Below are 27,150 nucleotides of genomic sequence, written 5' to 3' on the forward strand. Positions count from 1 at the left end.
AAACACGCTAAATTTTTCCATTAGTAGCAAGGGATCTTTTATATGCACCATCCCACAGACAGTATAACACACACCACGGTCTTTGTGCCCTGGCTGGGATGAAAATTAAATGTTTGTTTTGTTTAATGACACCACTGGAACACATTGATTAATTAATCATCGGCTATTGGATGTCAAAACATATTGTAATTCTAAAACCCGCTACATTTTCCCTAATGCAGCAAGGGATCTTTTATATGCACCATCCCACAGACAGGAAAGCACACACCATGGTCTGTGAACAGTTGTGGTGCACTGGTTGTAGCGAGAGAAAACAAAATCAGTTGAACGGATCCACTTAGAAATCCCAATCTTCAGACGAATAGGCATTTGTCTTGATCGTCTCTCGAATCCATTTTACGTAAGAACTGACACGAGTAAAGAAACTCAGAGCCTGACCACATTCTTTCGGACCAAACGAAATCACTCCTGTCACTTCCTGTTTACCTGAAAAATAAGTACATGAATTTGAATTTTACTTTACATATATATTTATCAACTACAGCATTCAGTGTCAATTAAGTTTAAAAAGTTAGTTTTGTTTAACGACACCACTAGGGCACATAATGCACCTTGATGTATCGTCGGCTGTTGGATGTGAAACACATTGATGTATCGTCGGCTGTTGGATGTGAAACACATTGATGTATCGTCGGCTGTTGGATGTGAAACACATTGATGTATCGTCGGCTGTTGGATGTGAAACACATTGATGTATCGTCGGCTGTTGGATGTGAAACACATTGATGTATCGTCGGCTGTTGGATGTGAAACACATTGATGTATCGTCGGCTGTTGGATGTGAAACACATTGATGTATCGTCGGCTGTTGGATGTGAAACACATTGATGTATCGTCGGCTGTTGGATGTGAAACACATTGATTTATTTTCGGCTGTTGGATGTGAAACACATTGATGTATCGTCGGCTGTTGGATGTGAAACACATTGATGTATCGTCGGCTGTTGGATGTGAAACACATTGATGTATCGTCGGCTGTTGGATGTGAAACACACTGATGTATCGTCGGCTGTTGGATGTGAAACACACTGATGTATCGTCGGCTGTTGGATGTGAAACACATTGATGTATCGTCGGCTGTTGGATGTGAAACACATTGATTTATCGCCGGCTGTTGGGTGTGAGACACTAAATAAATCTGACACGTTGTCTACGCTACATTACTCCATTAGCAGCAAAGTATCTTCAGTTAAAGTGTGTTTTGTTTGACGACACCACTAGAGCACACTGATTTAATAGTCATCGGTTATTGGATGTCAAATATTTGGTAATTTTGACGTATAGTCTTAGAGAGGAACCCTGCTACATTTTTTCATCAGTAGCAAGGTATCTTTTATATGCACCATCCCACAGACATAGCACATGCCACAGACGTTGATATACCAGTCGTGGTATACTGTCTGGAACGAGAAATAGCCCAAATGGGCACACCGACGGGAATCGATCTCAAACCAACCGAGAGTATTTTCAGATGCACTAGCCCACAGATACGATAACGCATACAAAGATAATTGATGTGCCAGTCATGCGTGTGTGTGTGTGGGGGGGGGGGGGGGGGGATTCGATCTTATGACCTGGGGCAAAAGTTCTACCGACTGAACTAAATTGTCACCTGGGGGGGGGGGGGGGATTCGATCTTATGACCTGGGGCAAAAGTTCTACCGACTGAACTAAATTGTCACCTGCCCAGTTTAAAACAAAAACAATACTGCAATATAAATGACCAGGTTTTAACTGTAGGTAAAACAATATTAAAGGCATATTGTCACAGATCACTGACCTATTTAACGACCTAACAAAGTATTACCTGAACAAAAGTAATAAGATTTCTCCCTAAATGTACTTTATTTAACCATGTTCATAAGCACCATACTCCATTTATTAATGACATTTTGTAAAAATAATTGAATTATGGCAATGGTCCATAATTCAAAAACAAACATTGCCGAGAGGGTTGGCATGGATTTCACTCCATCATTGTTCAAGTTAAGGTGATGCAATAGCTAGATTTAGTTTCCAACAATTAATGTAATGTTTAGTTATTATCCATTTTTAGAGAAATAAGGTCCTTGAATCCGTGACAGTATGCCTTTCAGTGTTGAACTACCTACAAAACTCAAAACAAGGTAAATAAAAGACAAAATAAAAATAAAAATCCACTGCTATTTACCATTTGATCTACATATAAGTCCGCCGCCACTGTCACCCGAGCACGTATCCGTGTTGTTCTTTCCAGCACACAGAAGGTTAATGTTCCTCTTGCATGGGGATGTGTCCTGGAATCGTCCACACGTATTATCGTCTGCAATGTTCACTGTTGCCCATCTGAGTGTCTTCGCATATTCTGAAAAATAAAAACTGTCGTGTGTATGTATGTATGTGTGCGTGCGTAATAAATACAGAGGATTTGAGACGAGTGTTTGTTGGGTTTTTTTTAATATGAAAAATATTAACCGAGTCTATGCTAATCGGTAGTTGTTGAGGCTGTGTGCGTGCGAGTGTGTGTGAAGAGTTAGGTCAAGAGATGGAGGAACTGGTGGATCAAATGAAATACTTATTTACAATAAACAACTGTACGATTGTTACAGTTAAAATGAATTTCTGTGTAGGAGTTTGTATAAATGAACTCAAGTTTAACTCCCTTTTAGCGGCGGAGGAGGGTGCGGGGGGGGGGGGGGGGGGGTGCGAGAGGTAGCCCAATAGTAAAGCACCCGCATGATATGCGGTCGGTTTGGGATGGATCCCCGTCATTGGGCCCATTGGGCTATTTATCGCTTCAGTCAGTGCACCACGACTGGTACATGAATGGGCCGTGTTATGTGCTATACTGTCTATGGGATGGTGCACATAAAATATCCCTTGCTGCTAATCGAAAAGAAAGAGTAGCACATGAAGTAGCGACAGTTTGTTTCCTCCCTCAGTATCTGTGTGGTCCTTAACCATATGTCCGACGTCATTAATAAATAGGTATGTAAATAAAATGTGTTGAGTGCGCGTCGTTAAATAAACCATTTCCCTGCCTTCCCTTGGTAGCGCGTTTACGTCAATTCTGGATGGATTCGGCGGCATGCTATCTTGGACAATTCAGAAAACTTATGTATAAAATGCCAATGCCTGCCGTCTATAAATAAAATTCATGATGATATGGTGGCAAATGCCGATATATTAATAAATATACATATGTATATATAAAGCCAACATATACTTTTAACTGGCGAAGATACGTAAAAAAAATGTCAGGTCTAGATTCCCTTTTTCCCCACACCACTCCGATACTGCGGATGCCCATGACACGGGAGGGTGCGCATGTATAAGGGTAACATACCATGTTGGATGTCAAATCATACAGGAAAAGAGGCAATGCGGAATAAAACGAATTAACTTTGGGAGGTAGGCTTGGTCAATAGGAACAGTGCTGTGCTGTTTGTGATGTGGGAAGAACAGGACAAACAAGTGTTCAAGAACACTATTCTATATACAAATAAAACAACGAGTTTCAGTTTACTCCAACAATCATTACTTGAACACACACACACACACACACACACACACACACACACACACACGTGCACTCACAAACACTCTGACTCTGTCTCTCTGTCTGCCTCTCTCTCTCTCTCTCTCTCTCTCTCTCTCTCTCTCTCTCTCTCTCTCTCTCTGTCTGTCTGTCTGTCTGCCTGCCTGCCTGCCTATCTCTCTCTCTCTCTCTCTCTCTCTCTCTCTCTCTCTCTCTCTCTCTCTCTCTCTGTCTGTCTGCCTGCCTGCCTGCCTCTCTCTCTCTCTCTCTCTCTCTCTCTCTCTCTCTCTCTCTCTCTCTCTCTCTTTCTCTCTCTCTCTCTCTCTATATATATATATATATATGTATGTATGTATATGTGTGTGTGTGTGTGTATATCTCTGTGTCCCCCCCCCCACATACACAAACAGTCAGACAGACACACATACATACACACGCTACTTATTATATTTTATCTATCTATCTATCTATCTATCTATCTATCTATATCTATCTGTCTGCCTGTCTGTCTGTCTATCTGTCTATCTATCTATCTATCCCTGCTTAAACTAGATCCCCCCCCCCTCTCTCTCCCTGCCTCCTTCCCTCCCTCCCTCCCTCTCTCTCTCTCTCTCCTCTCTCTCTCTCTCTCTCTCTCTCTCTCTCTCTCTCTCTCTCTCTCTCTCTCTCTCTCTCTCTCTTTTACGCTATCTCACTGTCTCTCTCTCGCTCACTACCTCTTCCCAATTCATGTGAATACATATGTATATATCAAAATGTGTTTATATGCGATTTTACTTTCAGATTTTGATTCTGTCTTTCCCCACCCAGAAATGATGCATTCACTTCCGGGATACTCAGCATTGCCAGAAGGTAAGCAAATGGGTTGAATGAACTTGTTGAACTTGATCCCTTTGTTTTCTTGTAAATGTATAAGGGCCAAATCTTGTACTCCACAATTATCTACAAATATACAGGTTATAAACTTGTGTCAGTTGTATACGTAAACACGAATAAAATGCAACATGGTATATTAATTTTATATAAAGATTTGTTTTTAACTTAGGGGTGGGTTGGGTTTTTTTTCATACAGATAAAAAAAAAGAACATTTTAACTCACAGTTTGAAATTGCAGTTGTGAATTGGTAATATCGGCGATTATAAGTTAATGCCCCCCCCCCCCCCCCCCTGCAACACACAAATCTGTCTCATGACGCAGCGAACACAGACGCACGTGCATGGGGAGGGTTTCTGGGATCAAAACCCCTCCATGCTCAAGCCCAATTTCTTCTCTTTTTTCAAGATATTTTCTGTATTAGCATAACAACTCGACCCCCCCCCCCCCATAAACATTGCTCTCCACAGTCTAGACCCCCCACCCCCCACCCCCACGCCTGCCAAAATTCATGGAACACTGACTAGCTGCTGACTGTTATATTTCAGACATCAAAACAACCAGGGAATTATGTTGTATATTATTAGAAATAATTATTTACCAAGCAGAGGACTGCTCTGTTGTGACTTCAGTTTTTTTCCCCGTGACCAACCAAAACAAGGTTCTATCTACGTCATAGCGGTTGGCATAATGCGCGGACGTTTGGTCTATATGACTTAATTCCATTAATTATTGAAAACAACCACCAGCACATCAAATACACAATATTATTATGCTTATGTGTGTTAAAATCCTTTCATGGAATGCTCAGTAATCATCGATTTAAAATTTTGGAATAGCTGTATTCGGATGTGGTACAGGGCACACTAGCTCAAAATATAAAAAAGTTTGTTTTGTTTAACGAAACCACTAGAGGACATTGATCAGTTTATCATTGGCTATTGGATGTCAAACATTTGGTAATTTTGATAAGTGTCTTAGAAATGAAACCCCCTACATTTTTCCATTAGTAGCAATGTGTCTTTATTATATACACCATCCTATAGACAGGATAGCACATACCACGGCATTTAATACACCAGTCATAGCCCAGTGGTCATGCCCACCGATCGATCCCAGACCGACCGCGAGCACTTTACCGCAGGGCTGTGTCCCGTCCCTTCAGGATACATAGTCCTGCCCCAGTACATCGAAGGTCTTCGTTATTGTTGTGATTAAAAATTACACCGATATTCCATATATTGTTACTTATATAGTAGTCGGATCGACGAAGAATAATCAACAAATCCTACTGGTATTGTGCCGTAAAGTGTACAAGTTGGAAGTAAATTAACTGATGTATATGTGTGTGTGTGTGTGTATATGTATATGTATATGTGTATATATATATATATATATATATATATATATATATATATATGTATGTATATACTGAAACACAATGACGTCCTAACTCATCCCACATGTGTTCAATTGGGTTCAAATCTGGTGAAACGGCGGGCCAGTATGTGGACGGGCACTGTCTTGTTGAAACAGAAGGGGACCTCCTGGTCTTCGGTGACGGCGCAAAAGTGGCTGGAGAACTGGTCTTAGAATAATGTCTGTAAGGGCTTCGTTCGATCACGTTCCCTCACACATCCGTCAACGTACCGTTCATGGAGTCTCCTGTACACACGTGCTCTTCCATCGACAAAGGAGACAGAGAAACGGGACTCATCTGGGAAATCAATGCTCCGGTAAAAGGCTGGTGGATGATTACCATTCTGGAGAGCAAACTGTAGTATCGCAGCACGATGTCGCGGTGTCATGATGTTACCGTTGTACGGGCGTCTGCATCTGAGTTGACGGATGGCCGTCATCGGATGGATAGGCCTTCCATGACGACCTATCGTGTTGCTTGCTGTCATCGTCGCAGTTCTGAACTGGTCACGGAGGTGGTGTCGTCGAATCTGCCGATCTTGGCGTGGGGTTGTAACGGGACGTTGATCAGGTCGAGGTCGATCACGGACACTCCCGGTATGTTGATGACGTTCAATAAGTCGTCCAATAGTTGATGGATGGACTCTGAAGGTCCTTACAACTTGGCTTTGCGAAGTCCCCCCTTGAACCATGTCCAACGCTCGCTCACTTTCTTCTTCTCCGAGTCGTGGCAGTCTTAATGTGGCGAGGAATATGACATCGTTATGTGACTTTTATGTGTCCACATACTGGCATTTCACGTGCATTGCATGCAGCATGACTGAGCATGTAGTGAACGCATTTCACACCATTTTGTGTGTTTCTGCTATTGTATGTGTAACGAGAACAAAACCAGGTTAAAACCGAGACAAAAGTACCAATCAATGGCTTCCTCTTATAAATTGTTATTTTAAGTCCAATAAATATTTTTTTCATTAATCACAACAAAATATTGAAAAATATTTGTTTTGCGTTTTCATATATATATATATATATATATTGGAGCGGGATGTAGCTCAAGCCTGTGAAGCGGTCGGTCATCGGATCGATCCTTCTCAGTAGACCTATTTGCAGTTTGGGCTATTTTCCGTTCCAACCAGTGGTCCCCAACTGGTTCATCAAAGGCAATGGTATGTGCTCTCGTTTCTGTGGGAAAGTGCATATAAAAGACTCCTTGCCGATGATAAGATAAAAATCAATGATCAATGTGCTCTAGAGGCGTCGTTAAATAAAACAATCTTTTATATATATATATATATATATAATATATATATATATATATATATATATATATATATATATATATATATACACACACACATATCGGGTGATTAAACACCCCCATTCCGCCCACACCCCAACACAACAAATAACAAAACAAAATGAAACATGTATGCATTTATATATGTATGCAAACACATTACCAAATGTTTGACATCCAACAGCCGATGATCAATACATCCATGTGCTCTAGCTGTTTCGATTAACAAAGCAAACTTTAGTATGAACTGAATGACATTATAATATCAGTATCACATACATACTTGTAAAATTCGGTAGCAAAAAGAATTTCTTCTTTTGGATTCGATATTTTTGGGAGTGGTCTGTTCTTGTCTTGGAAGAGTCATCAATTGTTCCTACAGCAACTATAATACTTTTTTTTGTGTTTCTAGTTTTCTGCGATCTGTAGAAGAAAACATGATTTATATAATACAAATTCTAACGAATGACGAAATAAAATTAGAATGCAGTATTAAAAATCTGGAAACAGAAGGGAATGATATAAAATGAAAACCATCAACTGGAAATTAAGGAATAAGTAGCTTTGAACATTCCAAAAGTAGTTTCGTCCCAAAAAGCTGTATTTTGGTCAGTGGCTAAACAATTTGAAATTTTTCTCATCATTGTATCTTGATACTATATATAGTGCTTACAGAATAAATAAACATGTACACAGAATAGCTGATTACTGTCTTAAGATATCGGTTTTATCCTTCGAAGGTCCAATGGCGAATGCCGCGAAACTCCGTCGAGCGGCTTTGGCATTCGACATGAACAAGATATTTTAGTAACCGTCTTTTTTATCCTTCAGTCAACTGACTTATTTTGGGGTGGTAACCTTAACTTAAGCCGTGGCTAATTCATCCAATAAACAAATAAATACATACAATTTTGTATTGCTATTTTTGATTTCTTCCCCCACCCCCCAAAAAAAATAAAAATAAAAATAATAATTTGAAAAAAAGAAAAAGAAAAAAAAAAAAAAGCAATTATATTATATATATATATATATATATATATATATATATATATATATATATATATATATATATATATATATATATATATATAGTGTGAGCCGGCACTGGGCCTGCAAGCCTTATGTCCGATGGCTTAACCACGACACAACCGAGGTCGGTCTTAAGCGACTAAACTGCTCACTGAAGATGGAACCTATCCATATAGTAAGCTCGCTCGATGCGCGGTCGATGTGGGATCGATCCCCGTCGGTGGGCCCATTGGGCTATTTCTCGTTCCAGCCAGGGCACCACGATTGGTATATCAAAGGCCGTGGTATGTACTACCCTGTCTGTGGGATGGTGCAGATAAAAGATCCCTTTCTGCTAATCGAAAAAGTAGCCCATGAAGTGGCGACAGCGGATTTCCTCTCTTTATATCTGTGTGGTCCTTAACCATATGTCTGACGCCATATAACCGTAAATAAAATGTGTTGAGTGCGTTGTAAAATAAAACATTTCCTTCTTCTTCTTCCATATAGTAGTGGGTGTCAAATATCAAAGTTACACTCCACATACATGTTTTAAAATACAATTTCATATTCAGTAGGATTGTCGTTTTTGGTGGGCCAACCGATGTATTACCGCATGTGTGTGCGTATGTGTGTATATGATTGTATTTTGTTTTCATGTCTATGTCTGTATGTATGTGTATCTATGTGGGTTTTTTTTATATGTATGTATGTATGTATGTGTGTATGTGCGTGAGTGTATGTATGTCTGTATGTATGTCTGTATGTATATATTGATGTATTGATGTATGAATATATATATATATGTTGTATGTATATCCAGGTTGACTGTTACATACATAGATATTAACGCACTGGCGCAGGGGATAATTAACTCTTTTCTGGCCTCACAAATCGTTGCTGTCGTTGCTGAGACTCGAACCTATGGCACCGAATCGTCCGCAAATTGCTGACTAACCGCGATGCGTTCTGAGCTATCCAGGCATCCGCATGTATGTATGTATGTATGTATGTATGTATGTATGTATGTATGTGTATGTATGTATGTATGTATATGTATGTATGCATATATGTATGTACATGTATAGCCGATTTACAAGGCACACAAATGCATAGGTCATTCTAGTGGCTATGCTTGTATTAGGCACTCATATTGTGGTGTAGCGCCGCCTTTAGACAATAACATCCGATTTTATTTGAATGTATTATTTCTTACACTAGGCAGTGGGCTGCAGTCATCACCCAGTATTCTCCCAATATGACGCCGGCACAATCAAAATTCGAATTACGTGCAGCCGGATCTTCCAGTCCAGCCACCCACGGAAGCAAGCCGAGATGAGTTTCCTTTCCGCCGATAATTCTGAAATTGTCAGATGGTTCTTTGTCTGCTTTCTGACCGCAGTCTGAAAATAAGCAGAAAAAAAGCGACAAACATGTATATTTTTTATGATGATGATGATGATGGCAATGATGATAATAACACTTGCAACAAAATTAACAACACTCAATAACAATAACAGAACAAAAGTTTGTTTTGTTTAACGACACCACTAGATCACATTGATTAATTAATCATCGGCCATGGGATGTCAAACGTTTGGTAATTATGACTCGTAGTCACCGAAGGAAACCCGTTACTTTTTCTCATTAGCAGCAAGGGATCTTTTATATGCAGTTTCTCACAGATATAAAAGCATATACCACGTCTTTGATCAGTTGTGGTGCACTGGTTGGAACTGGGGCGCCAGACATGGTAAGAGGTGTTTGAACATACTTTTATTTATTATTTTCTTTGACGACGTCGACGACGAAAAAGAGATGGGCGCGTCCCTCGGCGCCCACCCCTGGATCCGCGCCCGATATAATAATTCCAAACACGTACTGCCAGGTCTAAGCTTCCTACTCACATATTACGATTTACTTTACAAAACAAAAGACTGTATAACGTGTAGTAAAGTATGTCGTCTGCTATTAGCAAAAAAACAATAATAATAATTTAAAAAAAAAAAAAAAAAAAAAAAAAAAAAAAAATATATATAATATATATATATATATATATATATATATATATATATATATATATATGCCTACCTACGACAGATTTGATCCAGTAGTAATAGTTACTGACGTTTGTGTAGAAACCATATTTGCCATGTTTGTCGCAGTCTTCGCCGTAGGACACAATTCCAATCAAGTACCAGCGGGTTTTTTCCCGAGCGACCAGCCCCCCTCCACTGTCTCCTTTACACGCGTCTCCTAGACCCTGTTCCTCGTACCCGGCGCAGAAAGCTGTCCCAGGAGATGTCTTAACAATAGAGTTAGACTTCGCACACGTTGTGGCATCTTGTATCGGCACCTTGACGTAGTTCAATATCTCTGATTGGGTGTAGTTTTCGGTGAGGCCACAACCGGAAGTGACGCTTTTAATGCCTGGTTTCATTAACAATACTGCTTTGCCTGGAGCTGGCAAGCAAATGGGAAGAACAGATTTCGTAAACTTAAACGATTCCTGCAGGTGGATCAAGGCGATGTCATGGTCGTAACTGTTACTGTTTCTTCCGTAACCTGGATAGGTCCTGAAGGATTTAATTTTCATCAAGCTCACGTCGCTCGCTCTGCAATCAATTGTTCCAGCAAACACATAAACTTCGTTTGTGTCGAAATGTTCATGTCTGGTGATGCAGTGGGCAGCTGTGACGATCCATCGCTTAGACAGTATCACTCCACCACAGAAAGTGTGATTCTGAAATATTTGAAATGTTGGTACTGCTTCTTTTCGGGTCGAGGTCACATACGGGTTACTTAAAAGCTACCGTCTCGCGTGACCATAATTGTAACATTAGTTAATAATAAACACAAGTGCAGTTATAATGAACTCATCTTATCGTCAACATGGATTATCATTACCTTATAAACGTCGGTCGACATCTGGGCATATTTCAAAAGTAGTCCCAGACCCATGAATTGAAATTGGCAGCTCAAACTAGGTTTTGCCTTTAATAATTTCGAACATGTAAATCAAAGTCCTCTTTACGCTACTATAAACATCAGGAATACTAGAAACACGTGTAATTAATATACAGTGTTATTCATTAAAGCCTTGTTAGCAGTTGGCATGTTTAAATGTCTGTAAAGTCAGGAATGCCCCTTTAAGAGTCATGGTGAAATGTATGAAATGTAGAAGACAAAGGGTTAATAAGAGTAGTAAGTTAAGATGTGTCTAGATTTCAAACATATTTCTTGATTATGAAAAAAACATAATGGTTAATCAAAGTTCCCTCATTTACTTTTCATAGAATGTTGCATTGATTTTGTTAAGTTGGCATCTTTGATTTCTACCAATGTCCAATACCAAAACTATTTAAATTTCAATAAGTTAAAATGGGTTAATTCAGGAATTACTTCATAATATGAATGACTTAAAAGGAAAACAAGGGGAACATTTTAAATTCCACCAACACCAAAACCAAGTATTTTGAAATATGTCCATCTGTGTTGTTGTTTTTTCTAATACATCGCAATGCAAACCAGGGGAAAAAACCCGCGTTTGAGGACTAGAATGGAACATAAAACATTTTATTCGACTTAATGTGTTTGTGTGCAATTTCACTTAAACTGAAGATTAACATTCTGTGATTTCAACTAAAGTAAAACATTAATAACAGCGGTGAAAAAAAGTAATGATTATTTGGACACAGTCCTATACAAAGCATGGATTTTATTGATACTGCATTTGAAAGCATTGGTTATAGCTTATCTAAGAGAGAAAGAAGTCGCAAAGGCTTACGTGGCGGCTGCTCCAAAGAAATGCATGCCAAGGAATCTTTGTGATATTGGCTGGGTCTGAATACAATCCAAGAATTTTGTGATACGAGGCAATCCTTTTCCTTCTACGACGTCGCTTCTTTGACAAAACTGATCCTCCACACTCTATTGATAAAGAAAATATTTTGTTCGATATTGTATTACAGTGCTTAATTAACTCTGTTTTTAGTCAGCAAAAGTCTGTAATTGGCCATAGGCAAACAACACAAAGTATATTTGGAAACAACAACATACAATAGCAACATGTCATTCATTTTTAACCAAAGAACCATTTTTGGGGGACTATAGTATTTATCTTTTTTGCAGCAGTAGCATACACCAGAAGCCATTGGTTGTTGTCCAAATGACGACTGGACGTTCTAAAGATATATTTATCCTACCTAAACTTCGACATTCTGTTGTTTTCTCTATGAAAATGTTATATGTAAAACAGGTGTGCAGCGGGGGACATTAAACATAAATGATTTCTGTAAGGTGGTTTCAATGAAAGAACTGTAAGATTACATTGTGATTAAAAGAAGTAAAGAAGTAAAGGAAAAAGCGAAAAAGAGGAATAAGAAAAATAGGAAGCAGACAAATAGGAAGAAAGAAAGAAAGAAAGAAAAAAAAAAAAAAAAAAAAAAAAAGAAGAAAAAAAGAAGATGATGATAATGATGATGATGACGACTATGATGCTATATTCAGGAGGTCGAGCTTTTTCAAGAAAATTGTTCGCTAATTCTTGTCCTTCTTAAGATCGGGAGGGGAGGGGGCTGCGTATCACCAGAATGCTCATTTGCAACTAAACATTCTGTGTAATTTTGTTACCTTCCGTTTGAAGAACTGTTAGCCATATTGAGTGTTGTATGACTGTTCCACTTGCTAACACTTCACATGTGTACTTTCCGGTATTCCTGGACTGCGCATTGCGCACCGTAAGATCACCATTTGTGTCTATCTTATAAACTGACGAGGACGTGTAAACTTCAAAATCATTGAAAGACCTGTAATAAATATATAACTGAATCAGTGTTGGAAAGGCAGCCAAAAGGTGCATACAGCTATCTACTGCTTGGTTTTTTTAGATAAACAAATACTAAATAAGTAATTGATGAGTTTAACAAAGATATTAATTCTATATGAAATAATAACTACAAAATAGCCGAAATTTTTCCAAAACCTTCTATTCCATAAAACACTTTAGACACATATACAGAACTCCACATACGTTGTTTTCACTTCCTATCTATTGCATGAGTTTATTTTGCGCAAGAATATATACCACGAGACCGCTGAGCGATCTCGTGTTATGTTCTTTAGCAAAATAAACGAGTGCAATAAATAGAAAGCGAAAACGTATCTGAAGTTTTGTATTTATTACATGCCTTATTTTATGCTTTACAAAAAGTGTTTTAATTTAACGTCATAACAACTCTTTCTTAAATCTATAATTAATACTCCTTTCATATATTTACTTAACGTTAAGAATCTCTGCGACAGAAATGTGTAGTGTTTCAAATAGGATGTGACGTAATTTCCAAATCATACATTACGTCAGTAACAAGTCAGTAACAATAAAGATTAAAATGGAATTCCCCATTTATTAAACGTTCCGGTCCAGATCGCAAATATGTGTGAAGCAAGATAAATTTATCACACGGTTTGAAAATGTCATCGTCTGTCGGAGGGTTGTATCAGGACACAATATGGGCAAACATGTCGCCTATCACCCATTTTTGTAAAGTGCCAGTAAAACAAACCCTGATGTGTTTAATTTTTACGCAAAACTCTTCAGTAAACGTGAAAAAAAGTAAAGTTTGTTTTATTTAACGACGCCACTAGAGCACATTATTTTTTTAATCTTATCATCGGCTATTGGACGTCAAACATATGGTCATTCTGACACTGGTTTTTTTAGAGGAAACCCGCTGTCGCCACATAGGCTACTCTTTTACGACAGACAGCAAGGGATCTTTTATTTGCGCTTCCCACAGGCAGGATAGCACAAACCTTGGCATTTGTTGAACCAGTTATGGATGACTGGTCGGTGCGAGTGGTTTACACCTACCCATTGAGCCTTGCGGAGCACTCACTCAGGGTTTGGAGTCAGTATCTGGATTAAAAATCTCATGCCTTGACTGGGATCTGAACTCAGTACCTACCAGCCTGTAGACCGATGGCCTAACCACGACGTCACCGAGGCCGGTTACAGTAAACGTGAAAGAGCTGAACCAAGCAGATAGAAGAAGGAAATGTTTTATTTAACGACACACTCAACACATTTTATTTACGGTTATATGGCGTCAGACATATGGTTAAGGGCCATACAGATATTGACAGAGGAAACCCGCTACTTTTTTTCGATCACCGGCAAGGGATATTTTATATGCACCATCAGGGTAGTACATATCACGGCCTTTGATATACTAGTCGTGGTGCCAAGCAGATGGAAACCAAGCACTAAACCAGCTTAAAATGAGCATCCATCACGAATAGGAAGAACTCCAGACATAGTCTAACAGCCACAATATACAAACACAAAGTACAATATACAAACACAGAATTACAAGGTCTTGTATCATACACCATGTATATTACCATGCCCACCATACAGTCACCCTACATATCATGCTTACCATACTATCATCCTATGGCGGTGGTTCACTCGACACTTCAAAATGATATCACTTGATTGATCAACTGTAGAGTTTTCTGTTCGTATCGTGAAGTCCAGCTGATAACGAGGAAAAAAAAAGCCCCGGAAAAACATTGTACATGTATGTCTCCCACACATGGTATTACAAAAATGAACTAATTGAACTTCTGGGTCAGTGTATTACACGTGTAATAATCAATGGTGGTCTCGTGTCACACTAAGCTTGTATTGTTTTTACAATGTGTGTCTAGAAAGAAACTTAATTGTAGATATATTTTAAAATACATAATACCCAATGTTGTGTGTTGTATGGATTTTAAGGCACTTTTAACGGCACTGTACAGTAGCTCTAGCTTAAAATGACAGACACTAATTTTTCACTAATAAAGCTGTCTTCTTCTTTTCTTTTCTTTGTTTTTATAAAGTTTATTAAAGGGACATTCCTGAGTTTGTTACAATTTTTAAGAGGTTATCGACTAACAGAGACTTTTAACAAGTGTAATTACATATCAAATATATTTTTCTGCATAAAATATTAGTGGCTGTATATTAAACGTGTTTCTGATCGTTCTAATATTTGTAGTAGGTTAAATTTCATTTTATTTCCTAAAATATTATTTTTTCGTACGTACGAAATTATTTGAACACAAAATCCAGTTTGGGCTTCTTACAAATATTAAGACGACCAGAAACAAACTGAATATGCAGACATTGATATTCTAAACAAGAAAATATATTTAATATGTAAGTTTAATCGTAGAAATAGTTTATTAGTCGGAAACATCTTACAATGCAGCAAACTCAGGAATGTTCCTTTAACCCCAGAAACAAGTTTGGAAGTGTCAGGGTTTGGGTTGGGGTGGGGTGGGGTGGAGGGGGTGGTCTGATATCACTACTTTACATAGGTTATAGGTTAGAAATTGTATATACTATATAAACTAAAAACATATGTACAGTACATTACACTAGTAAAGTAGTAATAATGAATATTCGTACATGAAGAAATACAGATTTTTGGTTTAAAGCCGTCTTTGATAATTGACATCAGACATTACTTAGATTTTATATTTCTACATCCAAATCGGCCTCGGTGGCGTCGTGGCAGGCCATCGGTCTACAGGCTGGTAGGTACTGGGTTCGGATCCCAGTCGAGGCATGGAATTTTTAATCCAGATACCAACTCCAAACCCTAAGTGAGTGCTCCGCAAGGCTCAATGGGTAGGTGTAAACCACTTGCACTGACCAGTGATCCATAACTGGTTCAACAAAGGCCATGGTTTGTGCTATCCTGCCTGTGGGAAGCTCAAATAAAAGATCCTTTGCTGTTAATCGGAAGAGTAGCCCATGTAGTGGCGACAGCGGGTTTCCTCTCAAAATCTGTGTGGTCCTTAACCATATGTCTGACGCCATATAACCGTAAATAAAAAATGTGTTGAGTGCGTCGTTAAATAAAACATTTCTTTCTTTTGGTACATCCAAAGTATGTCTAGTGTTTCATTGTTACAGGTTAAAACGGGTCTGCGTCTTCAAAATCCTCCTTACCCTCTGTGAGCACTGTGGTGGGACAAAACCAGTCGGACAGGCGCATTTGTTTCCATCACCATCGTTGTAACATGTTCCATTCGAATGGCAAGGGTGTTCTAGGCAATTCGGTTCATGTTCATTTCCCCGATGTGTAGCTATAAAACAACTTGAAACTAAATAAAATGGCAAAGTAGAATAGACGTCACGCGTTTACAAATATATATTTTGGTCATACATCTTACTGTTTTATTCATTAGCCGTTTTTGCAGCTCGGCGGCAGTTATATTTGGCACCTAACAGACACCGACAAATTAAACAATGTGCGAGGGTGTTGTTAAAGGGACATTCCCGAGTTTGCTGCATTGTAAGATGTTTCTGACTAATAAAATACTTCTACGATTAAACTTACAAAACAAATATATGTCTGTATATTCAATGTGTTCCTGGTTGTCTTAATATTTGTAATAAGCCCAAACTGGATTTTGTCTTCAAATAATTTCGTACGTACGAAAAAATAATATTTTAGGAAATAAAATGAAATTTAACCTAGTACAAATATTAGAACGATCCGAAACACGTTTAATATACAGCCACTAATATTGTATGTAGACAAATATATTTGATATGTAAATACAGTCGTTAAAAAGTCTGTTAGTCGATAACATCTTAAAAATTGCAGCAAACTCAGGAATGTCCCTTTAACCACAAATTCGTTTCTTTTATGTAAATCTGTGCTCATAAATTAAAAGCAGAATCTAGGAGGTATTGAAACATCGAAAGATCAGAAAAGAATACTTACACGTCTAGATATAACTTACATCACTTTATTTTCCTCTAATTATGTATGTAAACCACACTCACCATTGTTTGCACGTGTGCATATTATAGGGTGTATACTACCAAATCAAATCCCATAGACGACAATAGTAACATATGTGGCTAAAACTCCTACCTGCAACGTATCAACCAACATAAACGCCACGGATATAAATACTACCACCCCTCACACTTAAAGTGAATCAGAAAAAAATGGGGGTCAAGCTGCTCGTTTCTGAGATAACGGGTAGCGTCTACGACTACCCTAGTTCAGCACAAAATTCGAGTACTTTTTTTTACAGGTACCCCATACATGTTTCAAGCACAAGGCTACTTGACACATTGGTACTAGATGAAATAAAATTGCATATTTTTTTTACCCAGATGAAACTATTATTTTTTACAACCAACACACTCACATTTATAACCAATCACAGGACTTGTGGTGTTCACTTCTCTATCAAAAGTTTGACCCAACCGGAAGTTATTTGGTTTAGTACTACCTATATAACTCTCTCTCTCTCTCTCTCTTGTATTATGTTATGTAATGCATTTAGCTAAAACCCAAAGCAAAGAAACACATAGAGACACTTTTGTTCACCAGGACAGACACATGCTCGTTATAATGTTGTTTGAGATTCATATTAAATCGAATGAGCCCGTCGGGAAACTAAGAATTTTATTTGCGAATGTAATGATTTTGCTTTTGTCCTTGGAGTAACATGCACTCCATTGTTGCAATGCAGCTATATAAACAACTTTGGGTGCAAGACGCTAAGAGGAGTTATAGAATCTAAACGACCTCCTGTGATATATAATTTCTCATATAAAATACGTTACCTGCAATTAAAGGAAAACTAAAGTGCATGTATGCAGGTTTAATACTATTACAAACTTCATACTTGTCTCTTCTGTACTTCCAGTTAAAAACTCGTATGTTGCAGAATATCCTCTAGCTTCAATACTGCAGTCACTTTCGAATTCGAGCTGTAGTTGCCTCCCTTTAGATGTGATATTAAAGCCTTTGTCATGGTGACCACACATTCTGATGGAACTTGGGCCTGCAAATTAAGTATTTGCACGTTTCATTGATTACCGTACTTAAAACAATTACATTTCAAATGTGTACGACTCAACAAAATTATATTAATGCATGTGTTGCATACTTTGAAATGTGTATCCATTATTGTATTGATTCATCTAAATTATGTTTACATAGTTGGTCAACAAAGATGGCAGACCACTGTTATCTTTCCAAATATTATTACATTGAGATCTAAAAATAATACATCAGTAAATGATGTCATGTGACGTTGTATAATTGTACTTGCTTTTTACAGTTCCATGTACTATTGTCACGTGGTCAAATCGACATTCGTTGCTCTTTTCAATATCAATGACATCAAAATGAAGCTGGACTCTATGATTGATTGGCGCAGTTAAGGTTGTGATGCAATGTTTTCGTTTCAAGTATCCATTGGTGGCAGAATTAGGACTAGTTAGATTATGACCGAGTGTTCTTATAACATGAATGCAGTCTAAAAGTAAATAATAAAATTCAATATCATGATATTCAAACATAATACATACTAGAACAAATTCTCTCTCTCTCTCTCTCTCTCTCTCTCTCTCTCTCTCTCTCTCTCTCTCTCTCTCTCTCTCTCTCTCTCTCTCTCTCTCTCTCTCTCTCTGTCTCTCTCTCTATCCGTGTCTATCTCCCTTTATCTGTCTTTCTGTATGTCTATCTGTGTGTCTGCCTGTATGTATGTATTTCTCTATCTCTGTCTCTATCTCCCTTTATTTGTCTTTCTGTATGTCTATATGTGTGTCTGCATGTATGTATGCATCTCTCTCTCTCTCTCTCTCTCTCTCTCTCTCTCTCTCTCTCTCTCTCTCTCTCTCTCTCTCTCTCTCTCTCTCTCTCTCTCTCTCTCTCTCTCTCTTCCATTTATCTAACCTTTATACAAGACAAGACATTATTTTGCAGATAATATTTAACGAATCTTGTTTGGACAACAATGAGTTGTCAAAAGTTGAGTATAAGTTCTTTTCAATAAATGTTTTGTATGCATATTGTTTTGATAGGATACCTTTATACCTGATTCAAAATTATTTTAGTTTGGTTTTCTTTGCAGTTGCCTAATTAGAAGCTTAGTTTCAAACATTAGTTTCAAACACACTATCGAGTGATGCTTTTGCAAATAGCCTTAGTTATTTATAGGAGAACGAAACTGCATTCACAACATACATAGATTTTTGTAAAATAGAAAAAAGTCAATTTCGTGCGCTTTAGATGATGAATTGTATATAAAACCTGTCGGAGTTTGGGTTTGTTTTCATGCAAATGTAAAGAAAACAAGGATTGCATAGGAATTAAACGTAACATTTGCAAAAAACATAGGGTCGAAACAATTGAACAGAACTATAGTACTTTTCCGTGTCTTGTGTGTACTATATTTACTAGCGGGGTGAGATCTAAGATCACTCCTAGTTTGTGGACACATTGGGCTATACCTCGTCCCAGCCAGTGCACCACGACTGCTATATTAAAGGCCGTGGGATGTGCTATCCTGTCTGTGGGATGATGCATATAAAGGATCCCTTGCTACTAATGGAAAATGTAGAGGTTTCATCTCTGAGAATATGTGTCAGAATTGCCAAATGTTTGACTTTCAATAGCCGATGATTAATAGATCAGTGTGTTCTAGTGGTGTCGTTAAACAAAACAAACTACTGGCCATCACATACCTGGATCATACGATTCCGGGGTTGGATTATCAACAAGCGTAAACCCCGTGTCCTGGCCCTCTGTCACAAAATCAATCTGTAGGTTAAACCCTTTGTCTTCCACGCGACCATCGGAATTGAACTGCAGGAACAGGTCATGTGACGACGAAATGATCGTCTGAGGGTTGCTACGCCAACAGTATCTCCCAATCTTTGGGCTGGCTGAAAGAAATCAAATTAAAATATTTGTAAAAGTATTCAAATCTTAAATCTGAACGACAAAACCGTATTCCCATATCAAAACCGTATCTATGCACAAGGCTAAGTCGTGATTGTTTACACGACCATCTTTCAGGTGCTAGTCCTTGTGAGGACCGCCACTCTCAAAGAAGATCCGTAACAGCATGTTTCAACCCTCATGCACCGCCCGTAGGAGGACTGACACTCCCAAGACTAGCTTAGAAAACCCAACCTTGCACTCGGTAGAGAACAATGGACTATATACAGCTGTGGCGGCAAGAACTCATGAATTAATTATAAAATCAGTGACACCAGGTGTTCGTGAATAATGGGCATACCCTGCCCCATCAGTGGCATCCGTCATGAGCACAGCCTACAACCATCAAGTACATAGTTTAAAGGGACATTCCCGAGTTTGCTGCATTGTAAGATATTTCCGACTAATAAAATTTTTCTACGATTAAACTTACATATTAAATATATTTTCTTGTTTAGAATATCAGTGTCTGTATTATCAATGTGTTTCTGGTCGTCTTAATATTTGTAATAAGCCCAAACTGGATTTTCTCTTCAAATAATTTCGTACGTACGAAATAAAAAATATTTTAGGAAATAAAATGAAATTTAACCTAGTACAAATATTAGAACGATCCGAAACACATTTAATATACAGCCACTAATATTTTATGCAGAAAAGTATATTTGATATGTAATTACAATCGGTAAAAAGTCTCTGTTAGTCGATAACATCTTAAAAATTGAGGTAACTCAGGAATGACCCTTTAAATACACAGAATGTTTACCATAAAGATGAAAAGGCATGTACAAGATAAAACCAGAGTATTACATCAGACATCATTTCAATCAGTGATGCGTCAGATCGTGAAATGGCTTCTGCGTGTCTACTATAATTTTGTAAGGCTTCCCGGAGCCCTTGGATGTTATAACCCTGATCAAGCAACTTTTTTTTTTACCAGATCAATATGTCGGTTTTAAAAATTGGGATATGATGACGATGTCATAATGTGTCTCTGAAGTTGCGAAACATAGCCAGCAAAAAGCTGGAGCAGCAGGAATATTGCTCGACACGAAGGGAAAATTGACTATTGGATAACTGAATTGATCCCTTTTACCACACAACTGTATATGAAGGCCAACGTCGTTCTGAATCTCTATGTATAGATGAAGGTATGAAACAGGTTTTATACCTTCTGTAGTTTCCTTTATTTGTAATTCTGGTTGGTAAATCAATGAGAGGTAATCTGTGATGTTGGTTGTTTTTGTTTTGTCTCAATAATTATTGTTTTAAGGTCTGTATTTAAAATATTCAGTTTATTTCTCAAACATGTATACTAGTAGTAGCATTTAGAAAATGTAACTACATGAACAATAATTAAATGTTCCCCACTTTATAAAACACATAATGAACTAGTTACACAAAATAAAATTGCAACAGAAGATACGACAAAATGTAGTAATGTTCAAAATACCAGAACTTGGTCCATCATACACGTTCAGATAGTCAGATGTGCAGGGTTCCTTTTCAAGGTTGAAATCAAGAAAGGTTAAATTAACTTGGTTCCCCTCAGGTGCCTGTAAAGAAATTATGTGACTTACCAATCAATCTAATACGGGATAATGTTTTATGTTATGGAACCAGTTAGCACGAACTGAATAGCTCTTAGTTATAAAAGCTTCCTTAGATATATCCAATTTGTTCATTTATAAATTGAACGTGGTGATTTTTTTTACGTTCATGGAAGTATGAACCAAGAACCACTTTACACACAGAATGTTTTTTATATATATATATATTTTCAATAAACCTTTACTGATTTAACATTTAAAGTTATTTTATTAATTTTAAAAAAGTAAAGAAAACAGCTGAAACGATCTGTTTAGTTGTTTAAGCATTGCCATACGAAGTGTAAAATTGATGTTCCAATCTGATTAAAATTAGCTCTACTGGTCTACCAGTAGATCTAACAGCATTGCGTGGATTCCCATGTCCAGGTGACATTTCATCTATAAATAACAATTTAAATATCGACCAATTACACTTCGCCTTTTATAGACTATTTATGCAATAGGCGAACTTGTTGGTCTATTTCAACATTAAAAACAGGGGGAAAAGTGCAGTAATAAACTCTGGATTGTATACTAGTATAAACAGATTCACGGGGGGGGTTCGTCTTGAAACGAATTTTATATAAAATTTTATATTGAAATTAGTTTTCGGCATACTTCGTAATTTAACCGAATCAGTTGGTATACCCTCGGCATAATCCCGAATATTTTCAAAAATGTTTCAAATCACCGGCATGATTTTGCAAGTAAAGTTTTGATTGGTCGAATGAAAGGTCAACTGGACATGAGCTTCAACGGGATGCTGAATTAACCAGTGGAGCTATTTTTAATTAGATTGCTGATGTTCATGCAGTTATGAACGTCGGTTTTCTAAGTCATGTTATTTTTTAGAACAATTCATGCATATATAACACTACAGTATTTATAGGTTGGAATTATATTTAAATATTAGTTATTTTTATAATCTTTATTTTAGATACACGAATAAAACATCGCTCTATATATAGAAAAACCCACAACAAACTGGGATCAGCAACAATGTCATATATACTCACCTGTATGTGATAGAAACATAGTGCGTTAGAGGGGTACTTTTGGGGATAGTTAATGCTGAGAATGTTTCCAGGCCCAGTGATGCTGTTGTTACAAGGATTAGCGGGATCTGTAAAGACAATAAGCAAACATTTAATCTACTTCTGAGATATATCATTGTCACGGAACATGCTCTTAAATTTGTTTTCGCCTGTGGCGATTTTAATTGTGTTAGAGGGCCGTGTGCAGTTTAAATGCACTTAGCTAGCTGGGCAACTTGTTACGTAATACTTCGCTCGATCGGTACGCCTAATACACACCCAGCCAGGTGCGGAGGCCATGTGGCTAGTAGTTACGTAATATCTCCGGTAGTGCTGTTTATGGCCAGGAGATTGCTCGCGGTTGGCGACAGCCAGACTGACGATCAGAGAGAAATATACCGACTCTAGTAGATGCAGAATATGAGATGATACGTCAGGTACCGCCTTGTACCCCCAGGCAAAATCCTGATTTATAATAAATAGCTAGTGTTTTAGAGATATCGAGGAGAACGAATAGGAAGGCTCCGAGGGAACGTTAGTCCGTTTGGACTTTGGTAAATATCATTTCTGCTATGTGTATAACCTTGATGTGATTGATGTGACTTTAAATATTTTAATACTGTATTATACCAATATTCTTTAGACAGTGTCTTCGGTCATCTGACGAAGTAAATCGTAGACTTTTTGTTCTAACATTATATGAGTATTTGGTAATATAAAGCTTAGCCAGTCATCCTAGCGGACCTAGGTACACTGTAGGTTATTGTCTTTATTGTGATCGGTACCAGTATTAATTCTGTGTCACAAGGTTACTGAATGAGTAGTTAGGGTTAATTAAAAATTAACCCGTTAGGAATAGAGCTGTAATTCCTTTATTAATTAAGTTCCCCTGGAAGCGTTTCTCAATTATCACACGTGTGGGTGTGGTGTAACGGTGAAGTGATTCGCATATCGTGTAACTAGACACCTAGAGATTAACTAATTAAGTGATCAGTTCTGGGTTGTTATTATTGCTGTTATTAATGAACTACTACGGCTGTACATTTGTCAGCGTAGGATAATACAGATTCCAAAGTGTATTGTGTTTTGTTGTGTTTCTAGTGAGCTAAACGTGCTAAAATAATATATACTTTATATAAGATCGTATCTCTGATCATACCTAGAGACGAGCCATACTAGGGTTTAACAGCCTGTTACAGAGAGATCTAATAGATATACAGTTAGGAGAGATTTTTGATAATCGTGTTTTATTCAGTTACGGGAATTATAGAATCCCCGTGACAATCATAAAGTAATAAAAGTGACGTCTGGCACACACAATGATATCAATATTTTTCAGATGTGTTCCAGGATAAATACGTGTAGATTTGTGATCCTCCGTTATAAAAGTATACTCCCAAAACTAAACATATTCACGATGGGCGTTAGTGTTAGTGGCTAGTGTGAGAGAAATCATTGTAGTGGCCGCATACCTACCCATTCAGTCGTTAAACTGGCTCTGGTTGGTATCGGGTACCGGGAGGCGAACCCAGCCTAAAGTTCGATTGCTTATCCATTAAAAAATATAAAAGGTCAAGACTAGTTTTGTAGAATTGTAAAATTGATTGTTATTGGTACCAGTTCTTCTTCCTTATTTATTTATTTATTCATTTATTCATTTATTTATTTTATTTATTTATTTATATTTATTTGTTTATTTATTATCTTATTGTTTATTTAATTATTTATTTATTTACATTTTTAAATTAATTACATACTAATTTATATATTTATTTATTTATTTATTTATTTATTTATTTAAATACTTTAATATAACTTACCAGGTGTGACCCTGCTGACGCTAAAAGTAAAGCCCGTCGTATTGACGGAATCGTCCGACTGGAACCGAACCAGCATGGTGTCAGCTGTAGAGATGTACTGTACTGGTCTGTCCCAGCAGAACCGACCTATCTTAACGATATGTCTGGAACCCGGGTCAAACAGTTCCACGTAATCATACCTATATAAATATACAGAACAAAAAAATAATAAAGGCGAAACCACACGATATGAGTGCAGCGTATGAGTGACTCGTAACGGACTCTAGTGTAACATAAAGTTGACGTTTGTTTTGTTTAGCGACACCATTAGAGCATATTAAGGTTGGGGGGGGGGGGGGGGGGGGCACAATCTATTTTTGACCGAATTAAACTAAAATGCCCGAATCTGGATAACAACATTTATTCATATTAACATTACTGTCAAACATATATATAGGGAAGGAAGGAAATGTTTTATTTAACGACGCACTCGACACATTTTAAATACGGTTATATGGCGTCGGAGCTATATAGGGATGCAGACGAATCACTACGCATTGATTATAACAGTTACTAATTTTGAGGGTAAAATGATGCAAACACATGGTAAAAAGGTTTCAGGTTAACTCATTTAACCCGAATATCTCTATGATTTTTGACCGAATTTGACGTCCCCCCCCCCCCCCCCCCCCCCCCCCCCCCCAGCCCGGTCTGGTAGGATTATGTCTAAGACTATTCAGTGACCACCCGATATTTTGTTTTCTTACCGACAGCCACAGCTAGGTTCCAGCAGTATTGAGTTGGAGGCGATCAAAATCCTGTATCCCTGTGCGACATTTATGCGCCACAAGCAGTTGACGCTGTTTAGATATGACCCATGCATGGAGCTCGGGCTGGATATAAACTGGACGTCGCCATTGGTTAATGTGATGTTCGAACCACACGTCAACACTGGAACAAAACAAAACAAAACAAAAAGATAATGCATGACATATTTAACGTTACACCCTAAGCATCACACACACACACACACACACACACACACACACCGTCAGACAGACACACACACACACACACACACACACACACACACCGTCAGACACACACACACACACACACACACACACACACACACCACAACAGAGAAGGAAAGACAGAAGGAGAGAGACACAGACAGAGAGAAAACTTAAATTAAAGAGAGAGAGAGAAGAGATACCTAAGAGATATATATATATATATATATATATATATATATATATATATATATATATATATATATATATAAGCGCACGCGAGAGAGGGGTAGGTGATTCGAACATATATCAGTAGTAGGTGCGATGCTACTTATACCTGTATATAGGCAGGCAGGCAGACAGACAGGCAGGCAGATATATACATAGACATAGATAATTTATGAAACCGTATTATACTATATAATAGTATTGTAATAATCCAAGTCGGTTCGAGTCAAAGTGATTGATTGAAAACATATTTTATAGCATAAAGAACAAAATGATTGGGCTCAAGTTTGCCAAACTTACTAGACCCTCTCCTATATGCATACAATATAATGGCGACAATTACTTAATTGTAATATAATAGTAATGTATACATATAACATTTGTATTCAAATATATTTTAATAACAATCAAATTGAGGAAAAGAGAGTATTATGCACAACAGGATTAAAGTTAAAGTGATGCAGTAAGTAAGCATGTCGCATGATCATGCTGTGACTTGCATGCATATGTGTATAACATGCACTACAAAGTTTATAATACTAATAAAAGAAGCAACAGAACACGTTGGATACCATTAAAATTGAACGACACGGCATCAGCACACATCGTAAAAGTGGCCAGTATAGCAATGACCAGCATGGTTCTAGTGTCCAGGTATCATAAACACACAGTTTCACTCCATGATAAACGACAGTGACAGAGTCGACCCTCTAGGTCTCTTCTATGTCTGTTAATAGCTCAAACTTCCTAGTTCATTTCGGAAATATGGCCGTGGACACAGAGTGGGGGATGTTGCGAAGCTTCCTGTCGCTCTGATATATTATATAGTTACATACACTCGCATCGCCTTCCTATACATCTCGAATGTTGTGTATATGTAGTTCTGCTGTGGAGTATTCGCTTCACGTTTCGTGTTCTTATACAGTTTAATGGAAAAGAAGAATTTTTTAACGACACCTCAGCACATTTTAAACTACAAATTGGTGTCTAACATGGTTATTTCGACAGGAGAGAGAGAGAGAGAAGAGAGAGGGAGAGAGAGAGGAGAGAGAGAGAGAGAGAGAGAGAGAGAGAGAGAGAGAGAGAGAGAGAGAGAGAGAGAGAGAGAGAGAGAGAGAGAGAGAGAGAGAGAGATAATTGGGGGTAGACGAGAGAAGGGACAGAAAGCTGTAGACCGAACACTACATACCAGGCTATTAATTTGGACAGTGGTAATGATCAGTCCTATTGCATATCGCATCATAGTACTAGTCGAGCACTCTAATACTAACGTTGGAAGGTTAAAGATTGAGCATATTGATTTATTAATCATCGGCTATTGTCAAGCATTTGGTAATTTTGACTTATAGTTTTAGAGAGGAAACCCGCTGTATGTTTCGATTAGTGGCAAAGGATCGTTTATATGCACTATCCCCCAATCAGGATAGCACATACCACGACCATTGGTATATCAGTCGTGGTGCACTTGCTGGAACGACAAATATCCCAATGGGCCACCAACAGGG

At 37.8% G+C, this 27,150-nt stretch overlaps 2 protein-coding genes across 2 annotated transcripts; both read right to left on the minus strand.

Moving 5' to 3' along the window:
* Positions 1-211: 211 nt before the first annotated feature.
* Positions 212-18,033, minus strand: LOC121375440 (transmembrane protease serine 9-like). Its single transcript, XM_041502897.1, has 11 exons — positions 17,881-18,033; positions 16,181-16,317; positions 14,619-14,716; positions 12,811-12,986; positions 11,966-12,108; positions 10,270-10,921; positions 9,395-9,581; positions 7,454-7,593; positions 4,355-4,519; positions 2,231-2,404; positions 212-486 (listed from the first exon to the last, which is right to left on the minus strand). Exons 1-11 carry the CDS (start codon positions 18,020-18,022, stop codon positions 338-340), a joined length of 2,163 nt encoding a protein of 720 aa, XP_041358831.1. The 5' UTR covers positions 18,023-18,033; the 3' UTR covers positions 212-337.
* Positions 18,034-18,268: 235 nt separating this feature from the next.
* Positions 18,269-26,351, minus strand: LOC121374611 (tolloid-like protein 1). Its single transcript, XM_041501716.1, has 7 exons — positions 26,218-26,351; positions 25,172-25,355; positions 24,426-24,604; positions 22,588-22,694; positions 21,436-21,538; positions 19,727-19,927; positions 18,269-18,516 (listed from the first exon to the last, which is right to left on the minus strand). Exons 1-7 carry the CDS (start codon positions 26,282-26,284, stop codon positions 18,269-18,271), a joined length of 1,089 nt encoding a protein of 362 aa, XP_041357650.1. The 5' UTR covers positions 26,285-26,351.
* Between the last annotated feature and the right edge of the window lie 799 nt (positions 26,352-27,150).

Source organism: Gigantopelta aegis, chromosome 6 (assembly GCF_016097555.1).
Source record: "Gigantopelta aegis isolate Gae_Host chromosome 6, Gae_host_genome, whole genome shotgun sequence".
Taxonomy (NCBI): domain Eukaryota; kingdom Metazoa; phylum Mollusca; class Gastropoda; order Neomphalida; family Peltospiridae; genus Gigantopelta; species Gigantopelta aegis.